The sequence below is a fragment of the Podarcis liolepis genome (genome assembly GCF_965112155.1).
Source record: "Podarcis liolepis genome assembly, chromosome: 3".
Classification (NCBI taxonomy): Eukaryota; Metazoa; Chordata; class Lepidosauria; order Squamata; family Lacertidae; genus Podarcis; species Podarcis liolepis.
In genome coordinates this window covers 95,758,803-95,785,284 of record NC_139557.1, presented here as the reverse complement: position 1 = coordinate 95,785,284, position 26,482 = coordinate 95,758,803, and the positions used below count along the sequence as shown (strand labels likewise).

Genomic DNA, 26,482 nt, shown 5'->3' with positions numbered 1-26,482 from the left:
CACGGGGGTTGTTTAACCAGCCCACAAGCCACCCCCGAACCGAGCCGCCCGCTCAGCGAATCCCCGTGCTGCACTAAACTGATGCAACACGGCGTGGAGACTCGCTTCCACAGCTCTGGAAATCATGTCTGCGCCGATGTCAGAAATCACGTCTGTTGAGATGCCGATACCGGAAATTGTGTCTGAGCAGACGCCAACGCTGGAAATCGTGGGCGTTCACGCGTGCACACAATCCAGCCCACAGAGGGATCTCTGCTGGAGTGAACAGGCCCATGCAAGGTAAACCTTGCCAGCCTCTGCTCTAGAACATGTTAGTTCTCAAATTACAAATATGTATTACAGTGGTGCCTCGCAAGACGAAAAGAATCCGTTCTGTGATTCTCTTCATCTAGCGGTTTTTTCGTCTTGCGAAGCAAGCCCATTGACGGATTAGTGCTATTAGCGGCTTTTAGCGGCTTATCTGCTGATCGGATCAGCTGATAAGTGGCTTAGCGGCTTAGAAAAAGGGGGGGGAAGGGGAAAAAAACCAGCAGGAACTCGCAAGACATTGTCGTCTTGCGAAGCAAGCCCATAGGAAATTCGTTTTGCGAAGCACCTCCAAAACGGAAAACTCTTTCGTCTAGCGAGTTTTCCGTCTTGCGAGGCATTCGTCTTGCGGGGCACCACTGTACTCTACTACTCAAAACATAATAGACAGTTATGTTACTTTACATATCTCAATATTATTTTGCCCAGTATCACAAGCCTTTGTTTATGGAAACTTCAATCCTGTGCATGTTTACGCAACTTGATCATAACAATGAGAAGCCAATCTCACTTTGGTCAAATGTACTTGACTTTCAAAATGCGTGCATGGGCATTCTTAGTCATCAAGTGATGTTGCCTGTATGTTTATTATGGAGAGCCAAACAGAAAGCTCTCTCTTCTTTCTTGGCAAGTGCCTGTGGGTGGCATGACCAAAGGATTTAGATTTTACTTCTAGGTTGTACAATTGCACTATTAGGTGTAAAGCAATATACAGTAATGTGTACTATCAACCAATAAATATGATTTCTTGTTCAGAAAATATATACATTTTCCCCATATGAAGTGCTGGAGCAGCAGATGGTACAAAGGCATCTTCACATAAGAGAGACTGTTGGATCAGGCCAATGGCTCATCTAGGCCACCATCCTGTTTTAAGTGGCCAGCCAGATAGCTGTAGGATGCTGCAAGCTGGACATCCCCTTGAGTGTAACTGTACTATGCTCATCTGTGATTCCCAGTAACTGGTATTCAGAGACATGATACCTCTGACAGTGGAGGTAAAACATTGCCATTGTGGCTAGTAGCCATTGATAGCTTTGCCCTCTATTGCTTCCTATTTAAAAACTTCAAATTGGTAGCGAATACTTCCTCCTGTGCGAATAAGTTCCATAGTTTAACTATGTGCTGAATGAAGAGGTCCTTTATTTTATCTGTCCTGAATCTTTCAACAGTAAGCTTCATTGCATGTCCACAAGCTTAAGTGTTATGAGAGAGGAAGACAACTGTATTCATTTTCTCTACGCCATGCATGTTTTATAAACTTTACTCACCATTTAAGCTGTTTAAAATGTGTCCCTGTCCTTAACATCTGTGCCCTCAACCTTCATAGCCATGAGAAAAGGAAGCACTATTATTTCCTATATCACTGATGTGAGAGACAGCTTGCTAGAGGATGGAGGTGGCTTTATCCTCTTCCAATAGGTACAAATGTCCATTCATTTTCATATTAGCTGTTTAGACGGGAGGGGGCTAGGGTTAAATTGGCATATGGCAATGACCAATTTTTATTAGCCGCTTCACTCCAGAACCAAGTGCTTCTTCGTGTAAACATCATATACTGTCATTGTTGGCTCCATATACTGTACCTGCTGCTTCCCTCCCTCCACCCTTTTGCATATTTCTGCCTCCACAATACCAGGCCATAAGCTCTCACTCCTTGGTTCTATTTACCATGGACTACATGAAAGCAAGCTTTTTTTCAGTGGCTTACAAGCATTCTCAGCTATTGACAAATGTGACATGAATTTCTGTGCTGTTTCTTATTTTTATAGTGATTGTATATATTGTATATATATATTATTACTTCATACTACTTTTTAAACTTTATTTTTGTGCTCTTACAGGGAATTAATACAAACGTAATTCTCAGTTCGCAGTGCAGTTTTCAGAAGTTACAAGTATCATCCTGGGAATCATCATCCCAGCTGTGGACAACATTCTGGCCAACTCAGCTATATAAGAAAATGAAAAAGTCACTCTGTAGCCCCATTAATATCATCTTGATAGCCAAAGTGTCAATACCCCAGTCTGCTCTAGATGGCTTGCCTCCTTATTCTCACTACCATTGCACTTTATGGAGACTGTGTGCTAGAGCAGCACTTTCCCAACTGTAGCCTGCAGACCACCAGCAATCTGCGAGCTTCATCTGGATGGCCCGCTTGTGTGCCTGTGGATTTGCTGTTGAAGACTGGAGATGGCACAACCATTGCGTTAAACATACTGATTTTATTTTATTGCCTCTTTTAGAGTTCTTCAATTGCATTTGTCGTTGCCATATGCCAATTTATCTATTTCAGTTTGAATTCTACTGTGTCCTGAAACAAAATGCAACACACAAGCCATAAAGGAAGAAATAAAATCACAATTAATAATCATATAGCGCCCGGTACAATGCATTAACAATTATTACAGCAAGTAGGAAACCGTGTGTGTATATGTGTGCATTACGTGGTCCACCCAGACCCTCAGCAATGTTCAAATGGTTCGTGGGGAGGAAAGTTTGGGAGCCGCTCCATTTCTTTTCCAATCCAAACCCTGCAGCCCGTGGGAGGCGTTTCACAGCCAGGGGTTGCTAACCTTCAGCGAACCCCCCTGCAGCCAGCAGGTCACTATGGGGGCGTCCATGCTGCAGCTTCTTCACCTGCCTGTTTCTGAAGGCGGAGATGCTGCTCAAAGCCCAGCAGCGGACCGGAGCAGCCCCCCAGCCAGCCACCCCCGTTCAGCTGACAGGGCCGCCTGCCCCCCCCCACAAGCCGCCCCCTCGCCTCCCTCCCTAGAGCCAGGCCTCACCCTCCATCCTCCACCCCTTCCTCCTGCCCCAGCCCTGCCCCTCACCAGCTCTTCCTGGCGGCCGGAGGTCTGCTCGGGTTGGGCTCAGCCCCCCGGAACATGTACCCGGCGCCCGCCGTCGGCCGCTCCCTTGGGAGGCGGGTGCCGCTTCGCAGAGACTCGGGGGAAGGTGACCGTCCACCGGGCCAGCTCTGGGGCTGCTGCGCTTCCTCAGTCCCCCATGATGGAATCCCGGAAGCAGCCGCGGCGCTGGGAGGAAACCGGGCCCGACCATTTCTTCCTTGGAGGGGGTCGCCGAAGCAGCAGCAGCTGCAGGAACGGCGGCGGCAGCAGCAGCAGCAGCGGGGCGTCTTCGTCCTCGCCGCGACCACCGCTTGACCCGCTTCGTCCTGCTTTCCTCTACGGCCTCATCGCCCTCAGGCTTAACGCGCCTTCCCTCCTGTCCCTTTCCCCACCCCCCAACCCCCGCTCTGTCTCGGGTGGTACGGCCCGGTTGCCATGCCGACTCCTTGTACACCATCAATGGGAGCCGGCTGGGAGGGGGGAAGATGGCCACTCTGGCCAGGCTACAAGAGAGGCTGCCGCTCTTCAAGGGGGAGTATTACTCTAGGAACAGGTAAAGCTTCCTCTCGCCCTCACGCTCGCGCCGCACTCCCCAGCCTCTCCGAGGAGCCGGAGTTGCCACTCCCTCCCACCCCACCCCCCCGGGAAAGTTCCCAGGTTTGCTGCTAAGGGGGGGAAGAGAGATAATTTCTTCTTTTGTTTTGGCCCCGGAGCAGCAGCAGGAGCTGCCCTTTCCCTCTCTTCCTCCGCTCCCAGTAGGATAAAATCCACAGGTGAACAAGTTGCTGACTGCGCAAAAAAATCGAAAGGGAGACCTCCACCCCACTTCATTTCTGGGAGGGGTAGCAGGGGCATGGGGTGGGCAAAAGAAGAGTGAGGGGTTTGGTTTGCTTCTGACCTTTAGCAACTGCTTAGATTAAGATTTTGAGAGGGGCAGCTCTCTCTCCCTGTTGTTTAAGGTGTGGGAGACCTATCCACATTGCACCTGGCCATTCAAACTAGCATGGTAAAAAAGCTAAAGGACCCTGGACAGTTAAGTCCAGTCAAGGGGGCTCACGCCACTGCCCTGTCACTAGTGGAATACTCTTGCAGTGCTTCCCTTTGCTTGCGAGGCTTCCTGGTCCTAGAAAGATGCCAAGTTATGGTTTGAAGGTAACAAGTGACCATCTTGGCAAAACTAAGCAGGTCTAGGGCTGGTCAGTGCCTCCAGTGAGCGACTTCCTTGGAACCACATCTATGTTGTGCCTTGATTTCAGTGATGGGAGAAAGGTGGGGTATAAATGTTTAAAAAACGGGGGGGGGGAATTAAAAATGTCCCCCCTACCCAAGAGGCATGGGTATCTCTCAAAGAAATAAAATAAATAGACCAACAAGCCCCAGGTGGACCTGGCATCTCAGAAACTTGTAATCCAGGATTACCCTTGGGTTGATTATGAGTTGTAGATGTGGCATCCAGACATCTTTCCACTCACCACTGAAACTCTCTGTTTGTTCCCACACACTCTTCTTTCCCTCTTACCGTATTTTTCGCTCTATTGGACGCACCGGACCACAGGACGCACCTAGTTTTTAGAGGGGGAAATCAAGGGAAAACAGCTTCTCCCAGAGCTTCTCGGGGCTGCGGGGGAAACCCGGGTTCCCCCCCCCAGCCCCAAAGAGCAAAGAGGCCAAGACAGCGAGTGGGATCCATAGCCGCGCAACCTCTCCATCCAGGAGCTAAACCTCTCCAGCATGGCTAAAGAAGAAGACAAGGCAGCGAGCGCGATCCATCCCGCTCGCTGCCTTGGCTTCCTCTTTAGCCTTGCGCAGCATCTTTAACCTTGCGCAACGGGATGGATCGCGCCCGCTGTCCACCGGGGATGGACTAGATGACTCCTGGGGTTCCCTTCCAACCCTGCAATTCTATGACCTCGGAAGGTGTTGGGGGTCTCCACCACTGGAGGCTTTTAACCAGGGGCTGGGGGACCATCTGCCTGGCGTTCTTTAGCTGTGATTCCTACATTGTGAGGGGGCTGGGCTAGATGACCCTCAGGTGGCCCTCCCAACTCTATACAGCCCTACAATTCTGCGGCAGGAGATCCACAGCCACTTCAAACAATGCCCACTCCCAATTTTCATCGGAGAGACATGTGGCTTCAGTGTCTAGGTAGGTACCCCCCTACCTGCCACTCTTCCCCCACCCCACTTAAGCTGCGGGAATTCCTGTCCAGAGAAGCTCCCAGGTGAGGCAAGGGTTAAGATCTACCTCTGGTGGGTCGCGCTCACTGCCCTGGCTTCCTCTTTAGCCTTGCGCAGCCTCCCCCCGGCTGGAGAGGTTGCGCAAGGCTTTTCTAGAGGAGGGAGAAGGGACTGACTGGCCGTGTCAGTCCCTTCTCCCTCCTGGGGAAAAGCCCGCAAGAGCCGTGCAAAGCTTGTGTGGGGCTCTTGGGGGCTTTTCCCTGCCTGCCTCCCCCCTGCATTCGCTCCATAGGACGCACAGACTTTCCCCCTTATTTTTTAAGACGGGAAAAGTGCGTCCTATGGTGCAAAAAATACGGTAATTAATTGCACTGCTACCACAGTCAACTTCAGAGTCTACCACCCCACTGCATTTCCCTCAAAAACAAAACAAAACCCAAAGCAATCCACCAGGTTGATAACTTTCCTAGGTTGTCATATGCTATTCAAACGCTTTCCTTTACCAGCAAAAAAAGTTACAGCTACTTTGCAGGGCTAACATAACATACACACTCACAGTCCCACCCACCCCATCTTGTCCAATATGGATTCAATAATAATTGGCATTAGATTAATTTTTTAAATATTTATGATTTCGGGGAATAACCCCACCCCATTTCCTGTCTTTTCTGCTTTTTTTTGTTTTTGAGTTAACATAATACACCATAATTACAGCTGCACTAACATTGTTTTTCTGTGAGGCAGCAATCATTTCTCCATCAGGAAAGACTGCAAGGATGTTGGACACCACTCTTTATTTACTGCCCAGCAGTTATAAGACAAAAGTGTATTACTAGGTTTAATAAAAGAATGTGATCTTACTCAGAGAATATATTGTTTGTTTTTTCTTCTGTTCTTGAATCATAACATTTGTTTATTTACATGTCATTGTATGACTGACCAAAATTCAAATTGTGAAAACCCATTTCTTGTGTTTTCAGATGCGTAGATGAATATAGAAAAACAGAATATTATGCTGCTGTAAAAATTCAGAGTTGGTTTCGAGGATGCAAAGTCCGAGCGTATATCCGGTAATTTGATTTGCATCCAAATTGTAGACATGCATACTTGGAAGTCACCCCAACTGAAGCGTTTATTTATGGGCAAAATGACTTTTGGTTACACCCTAAATCTGTATGTTATTTACCACTTTGCCAAGTCTCGATGAAGTTAAGAACTTGCTTTGCACATTGAACCCCCTTATTTTTCAAATTAGAAAAATTAATAGCTTTCGGCTATTTTGAAATTTTCTTCTTATTTTGGTGGTAGAAACCACCATCTCCAAATGCAGCTGCAGACTTAAAAGCCAAGAGGTTTTCCAGGTTACAACCTGGCAATCACTAATAGTTGGGGCTTCGTGTAGAGAAGCATGTGGGTTTGCAAGCCTTTCTATACCCTGTGCAGCACGCTTGTGCATTGAGGAATATGTGTAGAGAACTGGGTCATTTTTTCCCTTATTTGAATGTTTCCACTTTGCAGAGGACCACATGAAATGGTCTAGTACAGACTTAATGTTCCTGACTTTATAGACAGTAAATTATTAAGTCAAGAACAACCACTGGGGCAGTGCTTTCCACTGTCATCCACCCCCCCCCCTTCTCCTCCTGCATGCCAGCTTTAGTCAAACCAAAGATTACCATTATGTCTGGAACAGGAAACTGTGGCTTAATGTGGCTGTTAACCAAGATCTGAAAACAGACCAAGCAGTTCTTTGTTTTGGATGTAACAGGGATCTGGTGCAGAATCTGCTGTACAAGTGGAAGAAGGATGGAGAGGAACAAAGAGGAAGAGTGTGGGCCCAAAGCTTGCTCCCACTTGGATAAACTATGGTTTATTAAGCCAACAATGTCCAAACCAGCCTAGTGGAATTTGGTACTATTCTTCTGAGGCTCAAAGTTCAGACAAGCCTAAAGTGGAAAGTAGCCAAAGATGATTATAGTTTTGCCAGCTTATCCTTGTCAGAAGCTGACACTGACTTAAAACTGTTAACTCTTCGCATCCTCTTCCCTATTCCTTTTGTAGCTCCATAAGAAGTTACATTGGAAGGGGTCCATGATTCAGGCAAGACTTCGTACTTTTAATCCCAGATTGATACCATGTATTCCAAAAATTTGGATGAAAGCATCAAGATTTAAGCTGCCACCTCAAATTTAGGATGCATATTGATATAAAAAGTCTCCAAATTTTAATTGTCAAGCTCGACTGCTACATGCACTGGGTTTTTAAAAATGGTTCAACTTTTCACTATTTCCAGGGGGAAAAAATCTTACCAAGGTATTTTGTTTCAGGTATCTGAACAAAATGATGGTTTTTATTCAGAAATGGTGGCGGGGTTATCAAGGAAGACAAAAATTCAGAGAAATGGTGGAGGTAAAAACTAAATTTGTAATTAAAAATTATTGTAAGCTTTCCATAAGACTGTACGCAAATACAAAGTAGGTGAAATCTCTTCCGTTTGGCCAAGTACTTGCTAGCTTTTAAATTCACATGCTGTTGATCAGGTATAAATGTTTCAGGATTAAAGAGGGGGAAATAAATTACCGGTAGGTCTTGTTAACTTTTCTAGGCTGGTTGTAGACTCACAGGTTCTGTTTCTCTTAGAAAAAAGAATACAGTATTAAAGACCTGAATTCAAGGTAAGAATGAGAGGGAATATCCTTGGCTTCATTGGCCTTATCTCTTCCAGATGGGGCTGCACTCCTACTAAAGTTGGCATGGGGAACCTCTGATTTGCAAGCCAGATTAGGCCTGCCAAGGGGCCTCATTTGACTTGCAAGGACATTTCCCCACAACTGGCCACCTGCCCCACATCTGAGACACCAAGTGTGGGGCAGATAAAGCCACAGTTACGAAGGGACAACTGGGAGTCTTGGTGCGTGCCCACCTTTCCAGTTGTTCCTCCGGAAGCAGGGCTTGCATTCAGTGCCTTTTAAATTTGGTGCTTAACGCAAGCCTCATTGAGAGTAGTCCCCCCACTCAGGAGTTCTCAAAAGCAGAGTGAATCCTACATGCAACCTAATAAGCTGTTCCAAGGCTTTAAAACAGCAGATTTTCAGTTTTTTGGTTTTTAAAAAGCTCTCCCTTCCTTGTGATAATTTTTTGCTATATTAGAAAGGAAGTAATATAATATTAAAGCCAGCATTTTAAGACCTCCTTTAATTAAATGAAAGGAATTATGCCTGGCCTAATGTAATGAAGAAAGCGAATTTTAAAATGAAGTAGCATCATTGTGTTCATTTGTAAATAACATATTGCAGCCAACTGTTTCTTAATTGCCCAGACTGTTGATAAATAATCCAGTCCTGCTGCTCTCCACAGACAATTTGCTTTGGATCAGACTAGGCAATTCAAATAACACTAATTACAGTGAAACCCTTTTACGGTGAATTCTTCTTTGCCAGGGAGGGTGAGGGGAGTAGTGAGAAAAAAGGAAACCACATATCACTTTTTCCTCTGATTTGTAGTCCCCCTCCCCTCCAAGTCTGCAACTTATGCTGGATAAAGGACATCTTCTGCCTTGAAAGTACTTATTTTACTTTTTATGATGCAGTTGTGAATTATGTTCATTTTGCATTTGTAATTAGAGGGCGGAACAGATGTGAAAGCTTAGTGTAAAGTGATGTATCCATTAAAATAACCTATCCTGCCAAGTGAGTGTTTGCTATAACGGGATTCTTTCACTCAGAGTGGGATTCGCCTTTATTGGAAGGGAACCAGGAAATGTTTTCTATATCAGGGGATTCACTGTAACATGTTATCATTGTATTTATGATTTTATGATGTTGGAATGAATATTAAATGAAACAAAATTCCCAAGAATTACTCAGGAGGCAACTAAGTACATAACATTTAGTACAGATGGTTGGAAGGCACAATTTTGCTCCATCACTGCATCCATATCCTTGAACGATTTCGACTGAAGACAGCATTTCTTTGAATTTTTCATTAAACCAGACGTCTTGAAATATGAATTCCTTTTATGTTTCTGTGAGTTTTGGTTAAAAGAACCCCAGTGAATAAATCATACAATACTACGTGTCACCAGCACTTGTGAATATTTCTGCTTTGTTATTCTACTCTCAGTAGAGCACCATTGATTATCAAACTCAGCGGAGAGCATTTTATGATCATATATCTCCATTAGCTGCTAGTTTGACTACCATAGATTTTTCTGGTTAAGCCTGCATTATGTATTAGGAAGCCTATCTCTTCAATACAAAGTTTGATTTTATTCTCTCTAAGCCTAGAACTCTTATTATGTATTATGTATAAAGATTCTTATCTTTTATATGTAAAAATAAGAGTACTGTCTTTGTGTAACTGAAATGTATGGCATCTTTCCCCCCACCCCTCCTTGATTCACAGACAGCATATTTTATTATGAAGATGAATTTCTACAATGAAATGGCTGTCAGGGTAAATATTTCTTCACTTGTTAAACAAATGAAAAGTCAATTGTGCTCTGAATTTGCTTTTAATAAAATGAGCAACCCAGAATAATATACACTTGATTGATATGCTGATGGTAAAGTGAGGAAATGGTACATAGTTACAAATTTAAAGTTACACTAAGTAATCTAAGTTGCATTTTTGAAAAATTCTGTTTGATTTAAGATATTGATGTGTGAATTCTTCTCTATTCCAAATGTTGGGGCGCTTTGTCATAGCTATTTAAATATTATTCATTTATATATGTGTACACCCACCCACCAATTTTATTCTATGATGGACTCAAAGCAGCTTATACAGATTTCACTGGTAACCTCCCATTCAGACACTGATCAAACCCAGACCTACTTACCTTCAGCTTACCTTGCTGTATCATGTGACTCAGACCAGAAGTGAAACCTGTTTAATTTCGGACCTAGTTGTGCTAGGAACATCCATGGTAATGGTTGACGCATGTATAGTTTTCAGTTGTGCAATGTATGGTGTAGTGTTTAAGAGCGCTAGACTTGTAATCTGGTGAACCGGGTCGCATCTCCGCTCCTCCACATGCAGCTGCTGGGTGACCTTGGGCTAGTCACACTTCTCTGAAGTCTCTCAGCCTCACTCACCTCACAGAGTGTTTGTTGTGGGGGAGGAAGGGAAAAGGAGATTGTTAGCCGCTTTGAGACTCCTTCGGGGAGTGATAAAGCGGGATATCAAATCCAAACTACTACTCCTCCTCCTCCTCCTCCTCCTCCTCCTCTTCTTCTTCTTCTTCTTCTTCTTCTTCTTCTTCTTCCAGCAGCTTGGGTGTATGTGCATTGTCCTTACAAGATTTAAATAATCTGTGGTTGTGGTTGTTTTTTTTAAATTGAATAATATCATTGGATATCACACTGATCATTGTTCAAGAGGTGGGAACAGAGAACAGATGCAGCCCCCCCCCCAAACCCCGATCAGTGCTATTTCTGAGGAAGTGCATGTGCAGCCCTGCATTGTTGTGTTGAAGCCTTTGCTATCTATGATTGAGTGCATTTTCTCCACCTTTCCTCTTAGGGCGGTCTACATGATTCTTTTCATTCCCCCTTTATCTTCACAACAGTCCTATGAGGTAGGTTAGATTAAGTGAGAATGACTGATTCAGAGTCATGACTAGATTTGAACCCCTGTCTATCTAGTAGGACACCACAACCACCCTGGCCCTGACCACGCGGAAGTACACACATGCACTCAGTCCCTCTTTTGCAGGTATTCTTCCTGTATTTCACATGCACACCTTCTGTCAGCCTCAGCTTACTTGTGCAGAGTACTAAGGATGAAAATCAGAGTGTGACTTCTTCTTCTGCCCATCTCTTAGAAACCACATATCTGGATTACCTGAGATGACATTCTGGGTAATCTAGATCAGTGACATATAGAGACTCTGTAGGAAGCCTAGTGTCAAGCTAAGGGGTGTGGGATACCTAGGTCTCAACATTCCAGACTCTGAAATCCATAGGATTGGATCTAAAGTTGCATGGAGTGGAACTCCGCAAACTGGATGCTGTCACCGGCAGAAGAGGCTAGGCAATTTTTGCCGATTCCCCATACCCCTGTGGTCGAAATATGTTTCAGGGAGTTGAGAGACCCTCTGGAGCAGAATAGGAGATGGCACTGGAGGTTGCAGAAGGGAGAGGAGATCTGTGGAAATTGCCTTCCCTCCTTCCTGATGTGGCAACATCCCATTTGCTGAAAGGAAGCCTCTTCTGCATTTGACTCACTTCTACAAATGGGAGGCACTCTTCCGTTTTCATAACAGCGTATCTTGATCCAACCCTTAATCCTCCCAATTTTAATGCATTTAGCAATGTTTCTTTTAAGTGAGATTGTGCTTGGTGTTCAGCAGAGGAGGTCCCACCATAATTGTCGTGATGCTTGCGTTTATATCACCATAAACCCTGTAAAATCATTGGCATAAATATTGGCATAAAACTGGAGCATAATACCTGAAAATTAATCTGCTGGTGTAAAGACAGGAAATAAAAAGTTGTACGCTGTATACAGCCTATCAGTGTTTTCCTTTTCTTTATGCAGTCCCATGCTGCTAAATTGCTGAATCTTGCCCATAGGCTAATGCCTTCAGGTGAAAAGGGAGAGAAAAAATGCTGTGTGTGTGTTAAGTAAAAAATAAAAAATAAAAGCCTTGGGTAGCCTGATACGGCTTCATTGTACCAGTGCAGCATATCTTCCGTTTTGAAAAACAGTTTTAAAATTAGATTCGGGCAGAAAGGCAAAACACCTGGTTGGTGTAATGGCTTTTGTGTCACTGTGCATTCTTTAAAGCTGTCCCTTAATTATATCTAACCCACTACTGTCAAACTCTCACCTTTAGAACAAGAAAAAGCACAAAGAAAGCAATTATTATAATGCATAATTTTCCATGAATCAGATTTACTTTTAGTATAGTGGGTTGTTATATATTCATCCTTTTCATTTGGAAGATTTAAGGGTTGCTGTGAATTTTCAACAACAAAAGTAATCCATGTTTTTTAAAGGAACAATCTTTGTGTGAGCAGATGGCTTTTGATATATCAAGGTTTTGCCATTTGTTTTAGTGCTTAAAATAAACATTATTTATAAGACCACTTACATTTTGATGTTACTTAATGAGGAATATGCATCATTGATTTGACTAGCTTAAGAGGTCATTTAGAACTTGCCCGTTAACAAGCTGTAATCTGCTGAGCACACAATGACTTTGTTTAAAATTATCTGTTTGGTACTGATCAATGACAATAATTGTTTGGTACCAATCACCATTGAAACTTGCTAATTACTTTGAAGGGCATACACACTCGCCTTTTGTAGGAGTGTGTAAATATTCACCTTGGAATTGTAAGATACGGTAGTGGAAGTATTACATTTTCTAACCCATTCAGCAAAGTCAGGTAGGTAGTTGTGTGTCCTGCACTATGTCGGGAAACACCAGAAAAAAGCTCTGGCATATGGAGAGACTAAAATGGCTAGGACTCTTCAGCTCAGACAATAGATGATAGGGAATGTAGAGTATATAAAACTATGACTGTACCAGAAAAGCTATTAATGACAATGTGCGTGCCATTTGGGATAGTACTAGTACTGGAAGACATCCAATGAGATGTAAGGATTAAAAATGTGTAGGGTGTTGCATACACAGGTGTCTCAAAAGATGCATGCTTAAGATTTCAACAACAGTTGACCCATAAAGCTAAATGTGGTTTACGAGTCTTGTACTGTATAGCACTCCATATAGGCCTGCTCTATGTCTTGTTCAAGACTTAGACCTGAAAGGGAGGAGTCCAGCCAGAGTATGATTGGCACATAAAGCATAAAATCACCTGACTTTATAATAATATTTCATTTTTTTACTGCTGTGTAATAAAGAGCTATCTGCTTGTTTTCTTCATAGCTAAAGGCAATTCAGAACCATCACTGTATGTGTGTTTTAAGTCTTATCTGACACCACTACATGACTTTACTCCGAAGTTTTTCACCCCTCCTCTATATAGTTTATGTTTAAGAGTGCCAGTCACAACACACTGATTTTACTTCAGGTGGATTGCCAAAAAATAAATAAATAGAAAGTGGGTGGGAGACAGTTTCTTACCAGGCTTTGGAGGCCATTGCAAGATTTTGCAGGGCTGTCTGAGATCTCATGGGAGCCTCCAGAGCCCTCACACAACCAACCTAGCGCTGAAGAGAAGAGTGGAGGGCTTAAAAGCTCTTTCCGCAAAGTGTTTTCCCACCCTGGAAAGTGCTTTTAAGCCCTCTGCCTTGCTTACTGGGCTCTGGGAAGGCCCTACACAGGCTCTGGAACTCTTTGCAAGACCTCAGGCGATAAAAGAGTCTAGACAAATTTATGGATGATACGCCATCAGTGGCTAGGAGTCCTGATGGCTGTGTACTACCTCCAGTATTGGAGTCAGTGTGCCTCTGAATACCTGATGCTGGGCAACTGAGTGGAAGATGTCTGTTGCCCTCATGTTTTGCTTGTGGGCTTCTCTTTGGCTGGCCATTGTGGAAACAGCATGCTGGACGAAATAGATCTTTTGTTTGATCCTTCAGAGCTTTCTTTTGAAATGGCCACAGCTTATCTTTCCTGCATTGCCCCATCCCACCTGGCAGGAAAGTTTAACCCTCTGGGAGATAATACAGCAGCACCTCCTTCCTTGTGAATATGGCTCAGCAATCACTTCCCTTGGCATTCAGAATCATGTGTGGGTCCCGCTGTGGGTTAAACCACAGAGCCTAGGACTTGCTGATCAGAAGATCGGCGGTTTGAATCCCTAAGACGGGGTGAGCTCCCGTTGCTCGGTCCCAGCTCCTGCCAACCTAGCAGTTCAAAAGCACAAAGTGCAAGTAGATAAATAGGTACCGCTCCAGCAGGTAGGTGAACGGTGTTTCCGTGTGCTGCTCTGGTTCACCAGAAGTGGCTTAGTCATGCTGGCCAGCTCCCTCGGCCAATAAAGTGAGATGAGCACCGCAACCCCAGAATCAGCCACAACTGGACCTAATGTTCAGGGGTCCCTTTACCTTTACCTTATCTCCACCTAGCCTTCCTTAGTTGTAGGGAAAGAGCCTTTAAAGTTGTAAACAGAGACAGATAGCTTTCTATGTGATAAAATACAGACCAATTCTTAAGATAATAGCTTTAGTGAAATTTGAAATGTAGAGAAGCTAGATGTTAATTTACATGATACGCTGTAATTAACTTAAACGTGGCTAACAGCTTTGACTTGTATATACTACTTATTTCTTTTGGTACTGCTTAGAAAAGCAGGTGAATGGATTTCATTCTAAAGGCCCTCAAAATTCTTTGGAATATGCAAAATACCTTACACAACCATTGTAAGCTCATGTTCACTTTAGCATTCCTTGATCAATGTACTATTTCAATATATTACTTTTTCCTCATACCTGTAATTATGTATACATGCATGCTTGATGTTGAAGCAATATCATCTCTCATAAAACTAGATTTTTAATATACATTGACAATGTGATCTCTCTTGCAAAAAAAAGTATTGAAGCAAATATATGTGCTTTTTCTCCACTAGATTCAGAAAAGATGGCGAGGCTATTACGTGCGAAAATATATCCATAATTATTATGCACTGAAGAAGTACCTGGAAGCTATTGCTTTGAATAATGAGCTGGTCAGGTAAAGATAAAAATACTGAGTAGTGAAACTTTAAATTTCTTTTTTTATATATTTCTAAATAGTTTATGGTGCTAATTAAATTATTTCTTCATGGAAAGAATTGCCTCCATTATCCAATATATAAAATAGTCTTCTTCTTTCTCTTACCTAAGCATGTGGTGCAAATTATGATCTCGTTTATACCAGTATGCATGCAGCTATGATTCTACTGAATCCACTGGCGTGAGCCCAAAACTGAAATACATACAACACAGAATTTATCTCTTTCCATCTGCTCAGGAGAAAAATACTCTGGACTTTCTATATTAACAAATCTGTAGAATAATGAAGTAGTGCTAGAGGCTTAAGACCCCAATTGCAACATGTATGTGGGCCCTAATTCTGGTGGATGGGTGCTGAGACAAAGCACATGCTGCTAGGCCATGATAGTTTTCCAGTGCCTTTACCAGATATGGCTCTCAGGGGTCAAGGAGCTGGAGATGGTTAAGAGAATATTGCCACCACTGTCCACCATGTGCACTGAGAGTGTTTATAGAGTAAATCAGCCCGGAGTTAGACTCAACTCCATAACTCAGTGGTGCAGTGAACATTCTGTCCCTTGGGCCTCACTGCTTCCTTAAGGTCTGTAGGTCAAGACACCAAGAGACTGTCACTATCCCTTTAAAATGGATGTGTGGAACCTGGGATCCTCCAGATGTGGCTGGAATACAACTTCTTCCAGGCTTGTGCCCCAGGGAGGACACTTCAGTCCTGCTAACTCAGTGGCTTGACTTCACTCCCAGAGGCACACTCCACTGTCTCTCGAGACAGACTGATGCCAACAACAACAGCTTCCATCATCCCTGACCATTGGGCATTCTAAATGGGGCTGGTGGGAGTTGGTATCCAAAAACATCCGCAAGGCCACAGATTCCCTGGTCTGAGAATTGCCCACAAATGACAATTTCACTTGATGTGATTTTTGCCATCATGGGTCTTCTCGCATCGCTTCAGCCCTGTTTGGCAGATTATTTCATTTTTAGCAACTCAGAAAGGGAAATCATAATCTTCTGTGGGAGAAATAATTTGTGTTACAGCTCCAATCAAGATGCATCAATCCTTAGATCTTGTAAATTTACCAAAAAAAAGGCATTTTGCACATTTTAGTTATTCTTGTAAACACAAATACTGTAGTAAAAATGCAGCAGAATTTTTTAAAAAATTAATTTGTATATTACCATTCATATGAAGATTACAGGGTGGTTTATAGTATAAAAACAAAATACATAACATAAAAACAAAACAATAACACCCCATCAAGCAGTACTTGGAAACAAAAATCTTCTATGAGTGGTATTCAGCTAAGCTTTACTCAGAGGCAACCCATTGAAATTAATAAATCTACCCTAGTTGTGCTTAGTAATTTTAGTGAATCTACATGGAGTAAAGCTTAGCTGAATACCACCGTATGTGTCTGGATAGCCCCCTTTGTCATTATGTTTATATAACACATATGTAAGATTAGGTTTTCACAGCCTGCCTCTTACAAAGATAAATTGGTTTGATTAATTTAAAGACTGAGTATGCATTTTCTAGATGTGTCCACTTATAACCTATAGCCCCATATGCAAAAACTGCCCTAGGTTATGAACAAGAAAATGATATCATGAAATTAAAAACTAGCCTCAGAGATACAGATTGGCAGCATTAATAAAAATCATAATGCTGTTAATGGTGAAACTTATAATACACCGAGTTTCTCTCCTAATTTTAGTTTCAGATATACATTGACTTTATCTGTTACTTAATGTTTTGCAGCATTAAAGGTGGGATGCAATCAACTGAGAAAATGAGCTAATTTCAGGAATAGATTGAATTCATTAGAACTGTTATCCACAAGCCCTTTGCTATTGCTTATGGCTTTAAGCTTCATTTGAAATAGGTTTAACTGGCGACCCTTTGGCTTGAACTGCAAGTTATGAAACAAATGTGGGATCCCCGTGTTTGCCTTGTAACACTAAAACAAGAAAGAGTTAGGCAGGATAGGGTGCCTAAGTCATTCTTCCTTCCAAAGCCACCTTGGCCATTTTAACCCTACATTTCTCAGCCAAGATCTGAGATTCGAAGAAGCACAACTGGGGGATAAAGAGCTGGAAGGCACATCTTCAGGGGAGAATCAATGGAAAAGGGGAGGGCAAGCATCTTATTCCCACCAGCTGTTTCTGTGCTACAAACGCAGCCCCAGCCTTTATAGGAATCTGGCAGAGATGGAGTTGGGAACTTGTCTTTGCCTGTGTAATAAATGCATTGTTCTTCGCTTTTCTGATCCTAAAGGCTGATCGGATCAGCAGATATCTTCTGATCGGATCAGCAGATAAGCGGCTTAGCGGCTTAGAAAAAGGGGGGGAGGGGGAAAAACCCGCAGGAACTCGCAAGGCACTGTCGTCTTGCGAAGCAAGCCCATAGGAAATTCGTTTTGCAAAGCACCTCCAAAACGGAAAACCCTTTCGTCTAGCGGGTTTTCCGTCTTGCGAGGCATTCGTCTTGCAGGGCACCACTGTATTCTGTTCCTCAAGAGGGCTCTGGAAACTGAGCACAAACAGTATGGCTAGACTACACTAGACTACCCAAAGGAAACCTGTCGGCTCTCAGGACTAGGCAGTTTTAACGGAGCAAGAGGGGTTGGAACAGAGAAATGTTCTGTTGAAAGCAAGTAATTTGAAACTGTGTGTGTGTGTGTGTGTGTGTGTGAGAGAGAGAGAGAGAGAGAGAGAGAGAGAGAGAGAGATTGATAGGGATGGGTGAATTCTCATATATAATAGGGAAACAATTTGTTGAGTAGGATCAAAGGCGGATCTAGGGGAACACAACCGTTACAGCTGCACTGGTCACGGGGCTTCTGAGGCACCGCAACTATGACATCCAATGGAAGGCGAGAGGTTGGGGACACACACCCACACGCCAGATTTTGGTGTCAAACAGGGCACCACTGAAAGTTGAGACACCCAAGGTCTGCTGCTAGCAGAATCTCGCTTTGCCTTGACAGTTATCAAGTCCAAAATACACATGGGGATTCTCTGTATCTGATCAAGATCTGATACAGTAATTAGTCTTTCTTAACATGAACATTAGTTAATTGTGCAAACTCTCTGTGACTACTTTTCAGCACTGTTTGGAGATTTCCTTTGGGGAGAAGACGGTGTCCTGCCTCTTAACAGGATTAGGTAAATGGCAGCATATTACACTGATATGGCTGCCCATTACCTTCCAGGCAAAAATTAAAGTGTTGGCCAAATTTGAATCTGTTTCTTCAAAAACTTGGCAACTAATTTCATTGTACCACTTTTTTTAATTGAACAATTCACCATAGAGCCTGGATGAAACTTAAAGCTGTTCCAGAGCAGTGATAAAGTAATTATGGGACATTTTGGCTGCTGAACTACCTTTATTAAGGTTACTTATGGACTTTAGTATCTTCTGTAGATTGATTCTGCTGTTAAAACCTGAGCCTCAGTGTGTATCACGCGCTTTTATATAGTCTCAACTGCAACAGATTTCACAGTCTCCTATTTTATCTAAAGTGGGATCTTAACTGTAAAGTAAGTAGAAAAGAAGGAAAAGGTGCAATTTCATTAAGCTCTAACATATCATTGGCTGTCAGGCTGGCCTTGTTATGCTGTCCATCCTCATTTAACTATCCCACAAGATCTCTTAATGAAGTTAAGCCCCAAGTTCACTCCAATAATTCTGTGGCAAGAGTTTGTGCAATGTAACAATTCATCACTTGTCAGGAAGGCACTTTTAGTTTATACATTTAATAAGGGCATCCTCTAGCTTGGTTAATTAGAAGTGAACAGTTTGCATATTTACTAAATGTGGAGTGTCATTGCCACCACGGCCTATTGCCTACATGAATTATTTCTCTATCTGCAATAAACAGCTGGGTAATTATTACTGCCATAATCAGATAAATTCCCTCTGTAAGGCTTTTCTTACATGGCAATTCTTTGAACTCATCCAAAGCTGAACAAAATTTATGAACTCCAGTAGCTGGGCCACTTTTTCATAGTATACTGTCCCTATTTCAAGGACACATATAGCATTATAAATATTCCATAAATTAGGAGGGTAAATATGATTACCTAAAGATTATATATTAGTAAATGAGATTTTTGAAAACACAATTCTCGGGTTGTAATTGATTAAATTATATCACTCCTGCTCTATGCAGTTGTAGGCATCTGACAGGGTATCTGCGGTTCAGGGTAAAAGAGCCAGGCACCAAGATTCGAAGTAAAATTATCTGGGAGAGAAACACCAGAGGAGAGGGGTGTTTGCTCTGTTCATGTTAATAGACTTGTAACTCTTCTTTCATACGCATGAAATGTTAGGTGGGATTTTAGGTGGGGGGAATGTAGTGGGCCATTAAAACAGTACGTTATCTTGCTTTTTAATCATTGTGTTATAATTATTCTTTCTAGAGACGAACTGAATTTACTTGTGACTAGTTGACTGATGTGGTTAACAGGGATAGCCAATGTGGTGCCCTCCTGATGTTGTGATCTACAATTGCCAGCAGCCCCAGACAGCATGGTCAATAGTCAGGGATGTTGGGAACTGTAGTCCAAAACATCTGGAGAACCCCACACTTTCAGTTTTGTGGCTAGTTGTACCCACACATTTTTGTTTGTCCCCAGGACATGTTATCTGTTTTTTTCTGGCTTGGTTTTAGTTTTTTTATTGGGTTTCGACGGGACCCTTCTAAAAGGGAAAAGGCATTAAGTGAAGAAGGGAAAGTGTAAGAACAGGAACAGTTTGCAAGGAGTTAGCTCTCTAAACTGGGTGAATGGGCATTAAATGTGAACAAGTGTAAAGTTATGCACATTGGGTTAAGTAATTCTAACTTCTTATGGGGGCTGATGGGAGTTGTAGTTCAGCAACATCTCTAGGGCCAAGGGTTCCCCACTCCTGACTTAAAAAGAATATGACCATAGTGTATTGCTGTCATACATCCGGAAATTCCCAGACATAGGTGGAATACTGCAGTTGGAAGCGGTGTCTGACGGAAATTGCTGAAATGTCTAGAAAAATCCGGACATGTGGCAACCTGTGTTGGTAGTGTTGTTTTTGGCAATTTTCCTTAAAAATAGCTCAATTTTTTGTGGTCCTTTTGGCAATTTTGCCAAACTAGCTCAACAATTTTGGCCCATAGTTTGAAACATGGCAACCCTACCATAGTGTTATTTCTCACAAAGCCTATACATGCTCTCCTTGTTACATTTTGGGAGGTTCTCAGAGTGAGTAAGTAGAAAACTACTGTATCTTTCTGCAGTAAAACTCCTGAAGCCTCATTTAAGTGTAACTCCACTCCCTCCCTCATTTTAAATGCACATATAACTTCTTGGTGGTTTCTCGTAGACTCCTGTGTCTCATCTCCTCTCTACTTAGCATAGCTCTGCTAGTGAAAGTAAATATTGGGGCAGGAAGGCAGTAATCAGAGGAATCATTGCTGATGCACTACTGACTGTGATCCCCAGAAATTGATGTAGTGCCAATTCATGTTGAAAGCTCTTTTATCGACTTTGAGGCTCAGAGAGCTGATGTAAGTGTATTGGTATCTTTTTAAAAATACTTTTACATAAAGAAATGCTTACTACATGTGTTGTAAAAAAACTTTTACTGAAGATTATTGGTACAATCAAATAACCAATTGATAGCCAGAAACAAATTTTACACTTCATTGGCCATGTGGAGACATCATGGTAATCATAAACCATAGTTTACCATGCAAGAGTGTGTTGTATCCACTTCACTCCTCCCTACCACTACTTGGGAAAAACAAAGTGAAATCCTTGGCTTAACATCATGGCAGTGTTGGGGATTGTGATTCATTTTGGTGAAACCAGGATTGCTAAGCCCTGAACAAAGCTTAGATTTGCCTACAAGCTAGGATACTTCATTTGAACGCAGCAATAATTTTATAGAAAAGGAAGGAGCAATGACTTAGATCCCAAATCATAAAGACCAGCAATAGATTATCTTGGCATGAAATATGTAAACCACTATCATTTTTACCTTTCTAGTAGATCTAAAGAATAGAGCAGGCATAGGCAAACTCCAGCCCTCCAGATGTTTGGGACTACAATTCCCATCATCCCTAGCTAACAGGACCAGTGGTCAGTGATGGTGGGAATTGTAGTCCCAAACATCTGGATTGCCGGAGTTTTCCTATGCCTGGAATAGAGAGTTGGAAATGTGGTCATGAGATCAACAGACTAGTTTGATACTTTATCCCTCCTGATATGATGACTCCATCAGAGTAAACCACAGTTTTATTTTGTTTTTATTAATGTTTTACTGTGAATATGCCCTATCTTGACTGTTTTGCTCTACCCTTTCCTATACAAATTATACACTATTTTGATTTGTCTGAAATGCCCTTTGCTTTCCTTAATGCTACATATTTATAGTTATACAGTCACAAGATCACAAACTTCTTATTAAAATGCAAAACAAAATGCAATATTTTGATAAAGTTCAATGAAAGTATGTCAGTATAAATCTGCAAAATCTTAGTGTTGAGTGCATCACCATTACGGTCTGAATATTGCTGTAATCATCATTTAAAGACATCTACTAAAGTGCTAGGAAAACATTATATATGTATTTTTAACATTTATAGAAACAGAAGGAGCACTGTCAACCAAATTTGCATCTCATAGCTGGAACCAACACCACTGCACACTGCATAAATGAAAACTCAGAATAACAATAAGTTACCTTGGCACATGAATGAGTTTTATTTTTAATACCTAACCAAAAGTGAAAAATTCACAGTCTCAGACATTTGTTGCATATAATCTTAGTTGAATCATGATGACAAGTGTTCCTAAGTGCATTACTTCTAAAATATGAATGCATTTAACTAGTGAAAGGATTTAAATTATTGTGGCATTTTAACATAAAAAGATTCTATTCCTTTTTCTCCAACTTTCCCAAAGCTTTATTAGGCCTTCGTTCTCGCTTTCGCTGACTTTTACCATTTTGTAGGGCATTTGGGGGCAGAATGTCAGGCACAGGTTCACATATTCATTTTTCTTTGTAACTTCACTAATATCCTATGCATAGGGTAGGAACATAAGAAGAGCCAAGCCAAGTTTATATAGGATTACATGACAGACAACATTTTAGAAGAGGAATTCCTAGTTCATCCTCATGCTGAAGGGCTTTTCTAAGATGGTGCCATCTGAAACAAAAAAGTATGCCATGTTCTTCTAACCAATTTTTATTCATATGTAGATTTACATAATTTAATCAATTAATTTAGCAATTATGAATGATAACTCATAGGATAAAGGAATATTCGTTTATTTGAGTTGACAAAAAAAAAAAAAAGTAACATCCTTAATCTGAATGGTCAAATTATGGGGCCCTGATTCCCCCTTTCAGATTCAACTGATATTTTGCTGCATTGTGATTTCAAGAGGGTGATACACTGGTACCTCTGGTTATGAACTTAATTCATTCCAGAGGTCCGTTCTTAAGCTGAAACCGTTCTTATCCTGAGGCGAGCTTTTGCTAATGGGGCCTCCCGCTGTGCGCGTGTCTTTCCGTTCGCATCCTGGAGCAAAGTTCGCAACTGGGAGCAACTACTTCCGGATTGCAGAGCTTGTAACCTGAAGCGTTTGTAGCCAGAAACAGTTGTAACCAGAGGTATCACTGTACTGAAGTCTAGGGGAAAGATTCAGTTAAAGGGTCCCAGTAATGGAAGCCCACACAAGGACTTTTCCTTGCTCAGTGGGGCTAATGTTGTATGATTTCATCAGCATTATGTTTAATTTTCTTTGTAATTGTTTCTCTTTCAAAGGGTTCCCTTTATTGTTCTTATTATGCAATGCATGTTAATGGCTATATATTTTAAAGTGGTTTGGGGTTCTTATTATTATTTTTTGTATTTTTAAAACAATTTAATTTAAAAGTTTTCAGGAAAAGTAGAGGGAAATGTGCATGTGCTTTCACCTGGAGTGATCATTTCGTTCCTTCAGTATTTTCCTTCAGGGCCTGACCTTTGGTAGAGACTGTCTCCCTTTTTGCCTTCCCTCACCTTTGAGTCCCAAGCATGTCTGCCCATGAGAGACCCACTGTAGAAACATATAGCACAATACTAGTTGCACTGAATTAAAATATTCAGGATGAAGCTTAATTCCTATCAAATCTTGCTATCTGGGAACATACATTTATTTTCTGATATCATTGGACTTCCCTTAAGAATCTGCAGACAGTTGGGGGTGCCTTCTGCTTGGGAATTGGTACCACTCTAGAAGCACTGTAATAGTAGGGCATAACATATAATTCTTTCTTAAAATAGTTCCTTGTTTTTAAGCTCCCTATTCAGTCTTAGATTCCTACTTACTGTATTTTTCGCTCTATAAGACACATATTTTCCCCTCCAAAAATTAAGGGGAAATGTGTGCGCGTCTTATGGAGTCAATGCAGGCTCCTTGGCTTCAGCGATAGCCTCCGAAGCGCAGTGGGAGCGCTCCTGCCGCACTCCAGAGGCTTCGCGTTGCTGTCGCTGAAGCCAAGGAGCCTGCATTCGCTCCATAAAACGCACACACATTTCCCCTTAATTTTTGGAGGGGAAAATGTGCATCTTATAGAGCGAAAAATACAGTAAGTAGGAATCTAAGACTACGCTCTGGAGGCTTCGGGTTCCTTTCGTTGGAAGGGGCTCCGTTTCTCCTGCCGCTTCGCTGAAGGGGCGCTGTGCAGAGAGAGGGAGAATTTTTCCCCCTTGTTCTCCCCCTCTAAAACAAGGTGCGTCCTATGGTCGGGTGTGTCCTATAGAGCAGTGTTTCCCAACCTTTTTTGGGCAAAGGCACACTTGTTTCATGAAAAAAATCTCGAGGCACACCACCATTACAGCCCCGTGACGTCAGCGCACAGCGTCACGCCGGGAGGGACATGAATTGCTAGCAAATTACATAATCACCTCCTTGAGGGCTGGCTCATCTTCTCCGAAGGCAGAACCCCATTAATTAACAGCACAGACTCACACCATAGCCAAGACGAGGGGGGAAAACCTCAGTCATGCACAGTCATGCACATGTGGGGGCTAAATGAGGACGAAGACCGGGCAGAGAGCAGGGTTCAAATCACCCCACCTGGCCAGGACAATCCCTGGGTGCTCCCTTGGGCCACTCGCCTGACCCACCTCGCAGGGCTGTTGTTGCGAGGATAACACGGGGAGAACCACGCGTGCCCCCGGGAGCTCCTTGGAGGAGAAAGCGGGCGATGAATGCAATGCATGAAATATATGAGAGGTGACCAGGTTTTGCAGGTGAGGGGCCCCCGCCAGCCTCCGCTTCCAACACCCGGCGCAACGACGCCGAAGTTTCCCCCCGGGCTCGGCTCGGGGAGCAGCGCTGCTCCCCCCCGGCTCCCCTTCGCCCTCCCAGCTCTCTAGGCCGCCCACTGGGGACCCCCCTCACCTGCCAAGTCCGGAGTGCCGGTGGAAGTTGCATGCATGCATGCATGCAGGGCGCGCGTTGCCATTGCATTGCACTGCACTCCATGCAACGCCTGCACGCATGCATTGCCTTGCACGCACGCCAAGGGGTCTCCCCGCGGTCCGATGCGTCCCCTCCGGCGCGGATGCAGCATTGCAAAAATAAACACACACCCCGACGCAGCCCTACCTGGGGGGCAGCCTCCGCCTCCGCCGCTCCGCCTCCGCGGGGATCCCTGGGCTCCATCCTGCCGCCCGATCTCCGCGGGGGCGCAGGCAGGCTGCGCGGGGTCTGTGCGGAAGAGCCCCTGCCCGCCCGGCCGCCGCCGCTGCACTCATTCCATGGCCGGGAGAAGAGCGCTTCAAACAAAACGCCCGGCCCACCAGGCCATGCTGGGAAACGTAGTTCGTGCACCCCGCGCGGGCGCGGAGCCCAAGGGCGAGGGGACTACGGATCCCGGCAGCCCCCGCGCCGGGGACGGAGGGGGAAAGGCCGCGTGCAGGGATGGAGGGACGGGTGGGCGAGCGAGTGAGTGGCAGCCGCCAAGCCTTGGCCGAGAGCCAGGAAGGGCCTCCCTGGAGGAGGAGGAGGAGGAGGAGGAGGGAGGCGCAGAGCGGGAGGGAGGGAGGGAACCCCAGGGGTCATCTAGTGACGGCGCCCCAATTGAAAATTTGACTTTAAAAAAAATCTTTCGAATTTTTTAATTTTTCCCGCGGCACACCAGGCAACCTCTCGCGGCACACTAGTGTGCCGCGGAACAGTGGTTGGGAAACACTGCTATAGAGCGAAAAATACGGCATATGCCTCTTTGAATCACTGCTTACTCATATGTAGGACTCTGTGTGAACCCATTTGAGGAAGAAATGCTGTTGCTGTAACTATTGTCCTTAAAAATGTTCTCATTCATCACATTCCTGCACTCATCCCATCCCAACCCTGGTTTTCCTTCTATGGGTGTGTGCTAGAGAGCTTAGAACTCTTGCAGAAGGGAGAGATTCCTCTCTCTTCCCACCTATTCATTGTTCTAGATCACTAGCCACCTAGTGTTGAACTAGGGCCTAACAACCGCATCATGTTTTTATACGTATAATGCATTCATATTCATAAATTATAGTGTTTCCATTAAATATTATATAAGATACAAGTTCAACAAAAGGTACCATCTTACAAGTTCAACAAAAGATACCATCTTAGCTTTTTCTCTGTTGCCAGTTTAGCATTGATATATATTGTGAAGAAAATGAGCTCTAAAAATGTAGGCTGCTTCTTCGTGTAAAAAAGAATTATATCTGCTCTTCAATTCTGTGAGTGGTATTCAACTAAGTTTTACTTAGAGTAGACCTACTGAAATGATTGAACATGACTAAACTGGGTCCATTAATTGCAGTGGGTCTAGTCTGAGTAAAATATAGTTGAATACCATCCTATAACTCCCAGGGCGGTTATTGGACTAGCATTGGAGATTAAAAAAGAAAAGAAATACTTGTTACTGATATAGCCTTTATGCTGCAGTGGTTGTTCATAATAAAATTATTTACTGCCAAGTTCTGCATTTTTTGACAAATGTAATTTAATTTTACCAAATTACTATAGTGAATAGTGAATCATCCATTCAGAATAATAATAGTCAACTTTCATTGATGAAACAAAATTATTTTAGATATCATTATAATTAAATTGAATATATATTTTTATATAAATGCTTTTCTTCTGTGTTGTCCAGCACTTACTCGTTTTTGGACAATGCGAGCTTTTACCATTGTTGACAAGATGTTGGATGGAAATGAAGAACTTGTAAATATTCATTAGTAGGCATTTTATTCTCTGTAGTTCATAGACACTGAGGCTGACCAGACAAATCTGCAATGAAAAGAAGAGTAATTACTAAATAGGAAACATATGTACCAACGTTGACAGGTGTAATTGCTTTTAAAAATCCGAGAATGTATGTTTATTTATTTTTATTAATGCTATTGTAAAAATGCTTATTTACTCACATTTCTCGGCTCTG

The 26,482-nt window shown here is 43.0% G+C and overlaps 2 protein-coding genes across 7 annotated transcripts in view; one reads left to right on the top strand and one right to left on the bottom strand.

Annotated features, from left to right (window-relative positions):
* Positions 1 to 3,549, bottom strand: part of GPATCH2 (G-patch domain containing 2) — a 103,995-nt gene extending 100,446 nt beyond the window's left edge. For 2 of the 5 annotated variants that reach the window (XR_014523560.1, XM_083494536.1), the window contains exon 1: positions 3,142 to 3,549. Coding sequence is in view for 2 of the 5 variants with exons in the window: in XM_083494536.1 (XP_083350662.1) it covers positions 3,142 to 3,197 (56 nt within the window). In the remaining 3 variants the exon portion in view is untranslated. Of the gene's footprint in view, positions 1 to 1,577; positions 1,690 to 2,148; positions 2,259 to 3,141 lie in introns of those variants that run through there. The other 3 variants (XM_083494539.1, XM_083494538.1, XM_083494537.1) reach the window with 3 other exon arrangements.
* Positions 3,550 to 3,569: 20 nt separating this feature from the next.
* SPATA17 (spermatogenesis associated 17) overlaps positions 3,570 to 26,482 on the top strand; it is a gene marked incomplete at its 3' end in the record, with an annotated part of 77,089 nt that continues 54,176 nt past the window's right edge. For both annotated transcript variants that reach the window (XM_083494717.1, XM_083494716.1), the window contains exons 1-5: positions 3,570 to 3,712; positions 6,318 to 6,407; positions 7,665 to 7,746; positions 9,742 to 9,792; positions 14,880 to 14,983. In XM_083494717.1, coding sequence (XP_083350843.1) covers positions 3,645 to 3,712; positions 6,318 to 6,407; positions 7,665 to 7,746; positions 9,742 to 9,792; positions 14,880 to 14,983 — 395 coding nt within the window. In that variant the 5' untranslated portion in view covers positions 3,570 to 3,644. The remainder of the gene's footprint in view (positions 3,713 to 6,317; positions 6,408 to 7,664; positions 7,747 to 9,741; positions 9,793 to 14,879; positions 14,984 to 26,482) is intronic.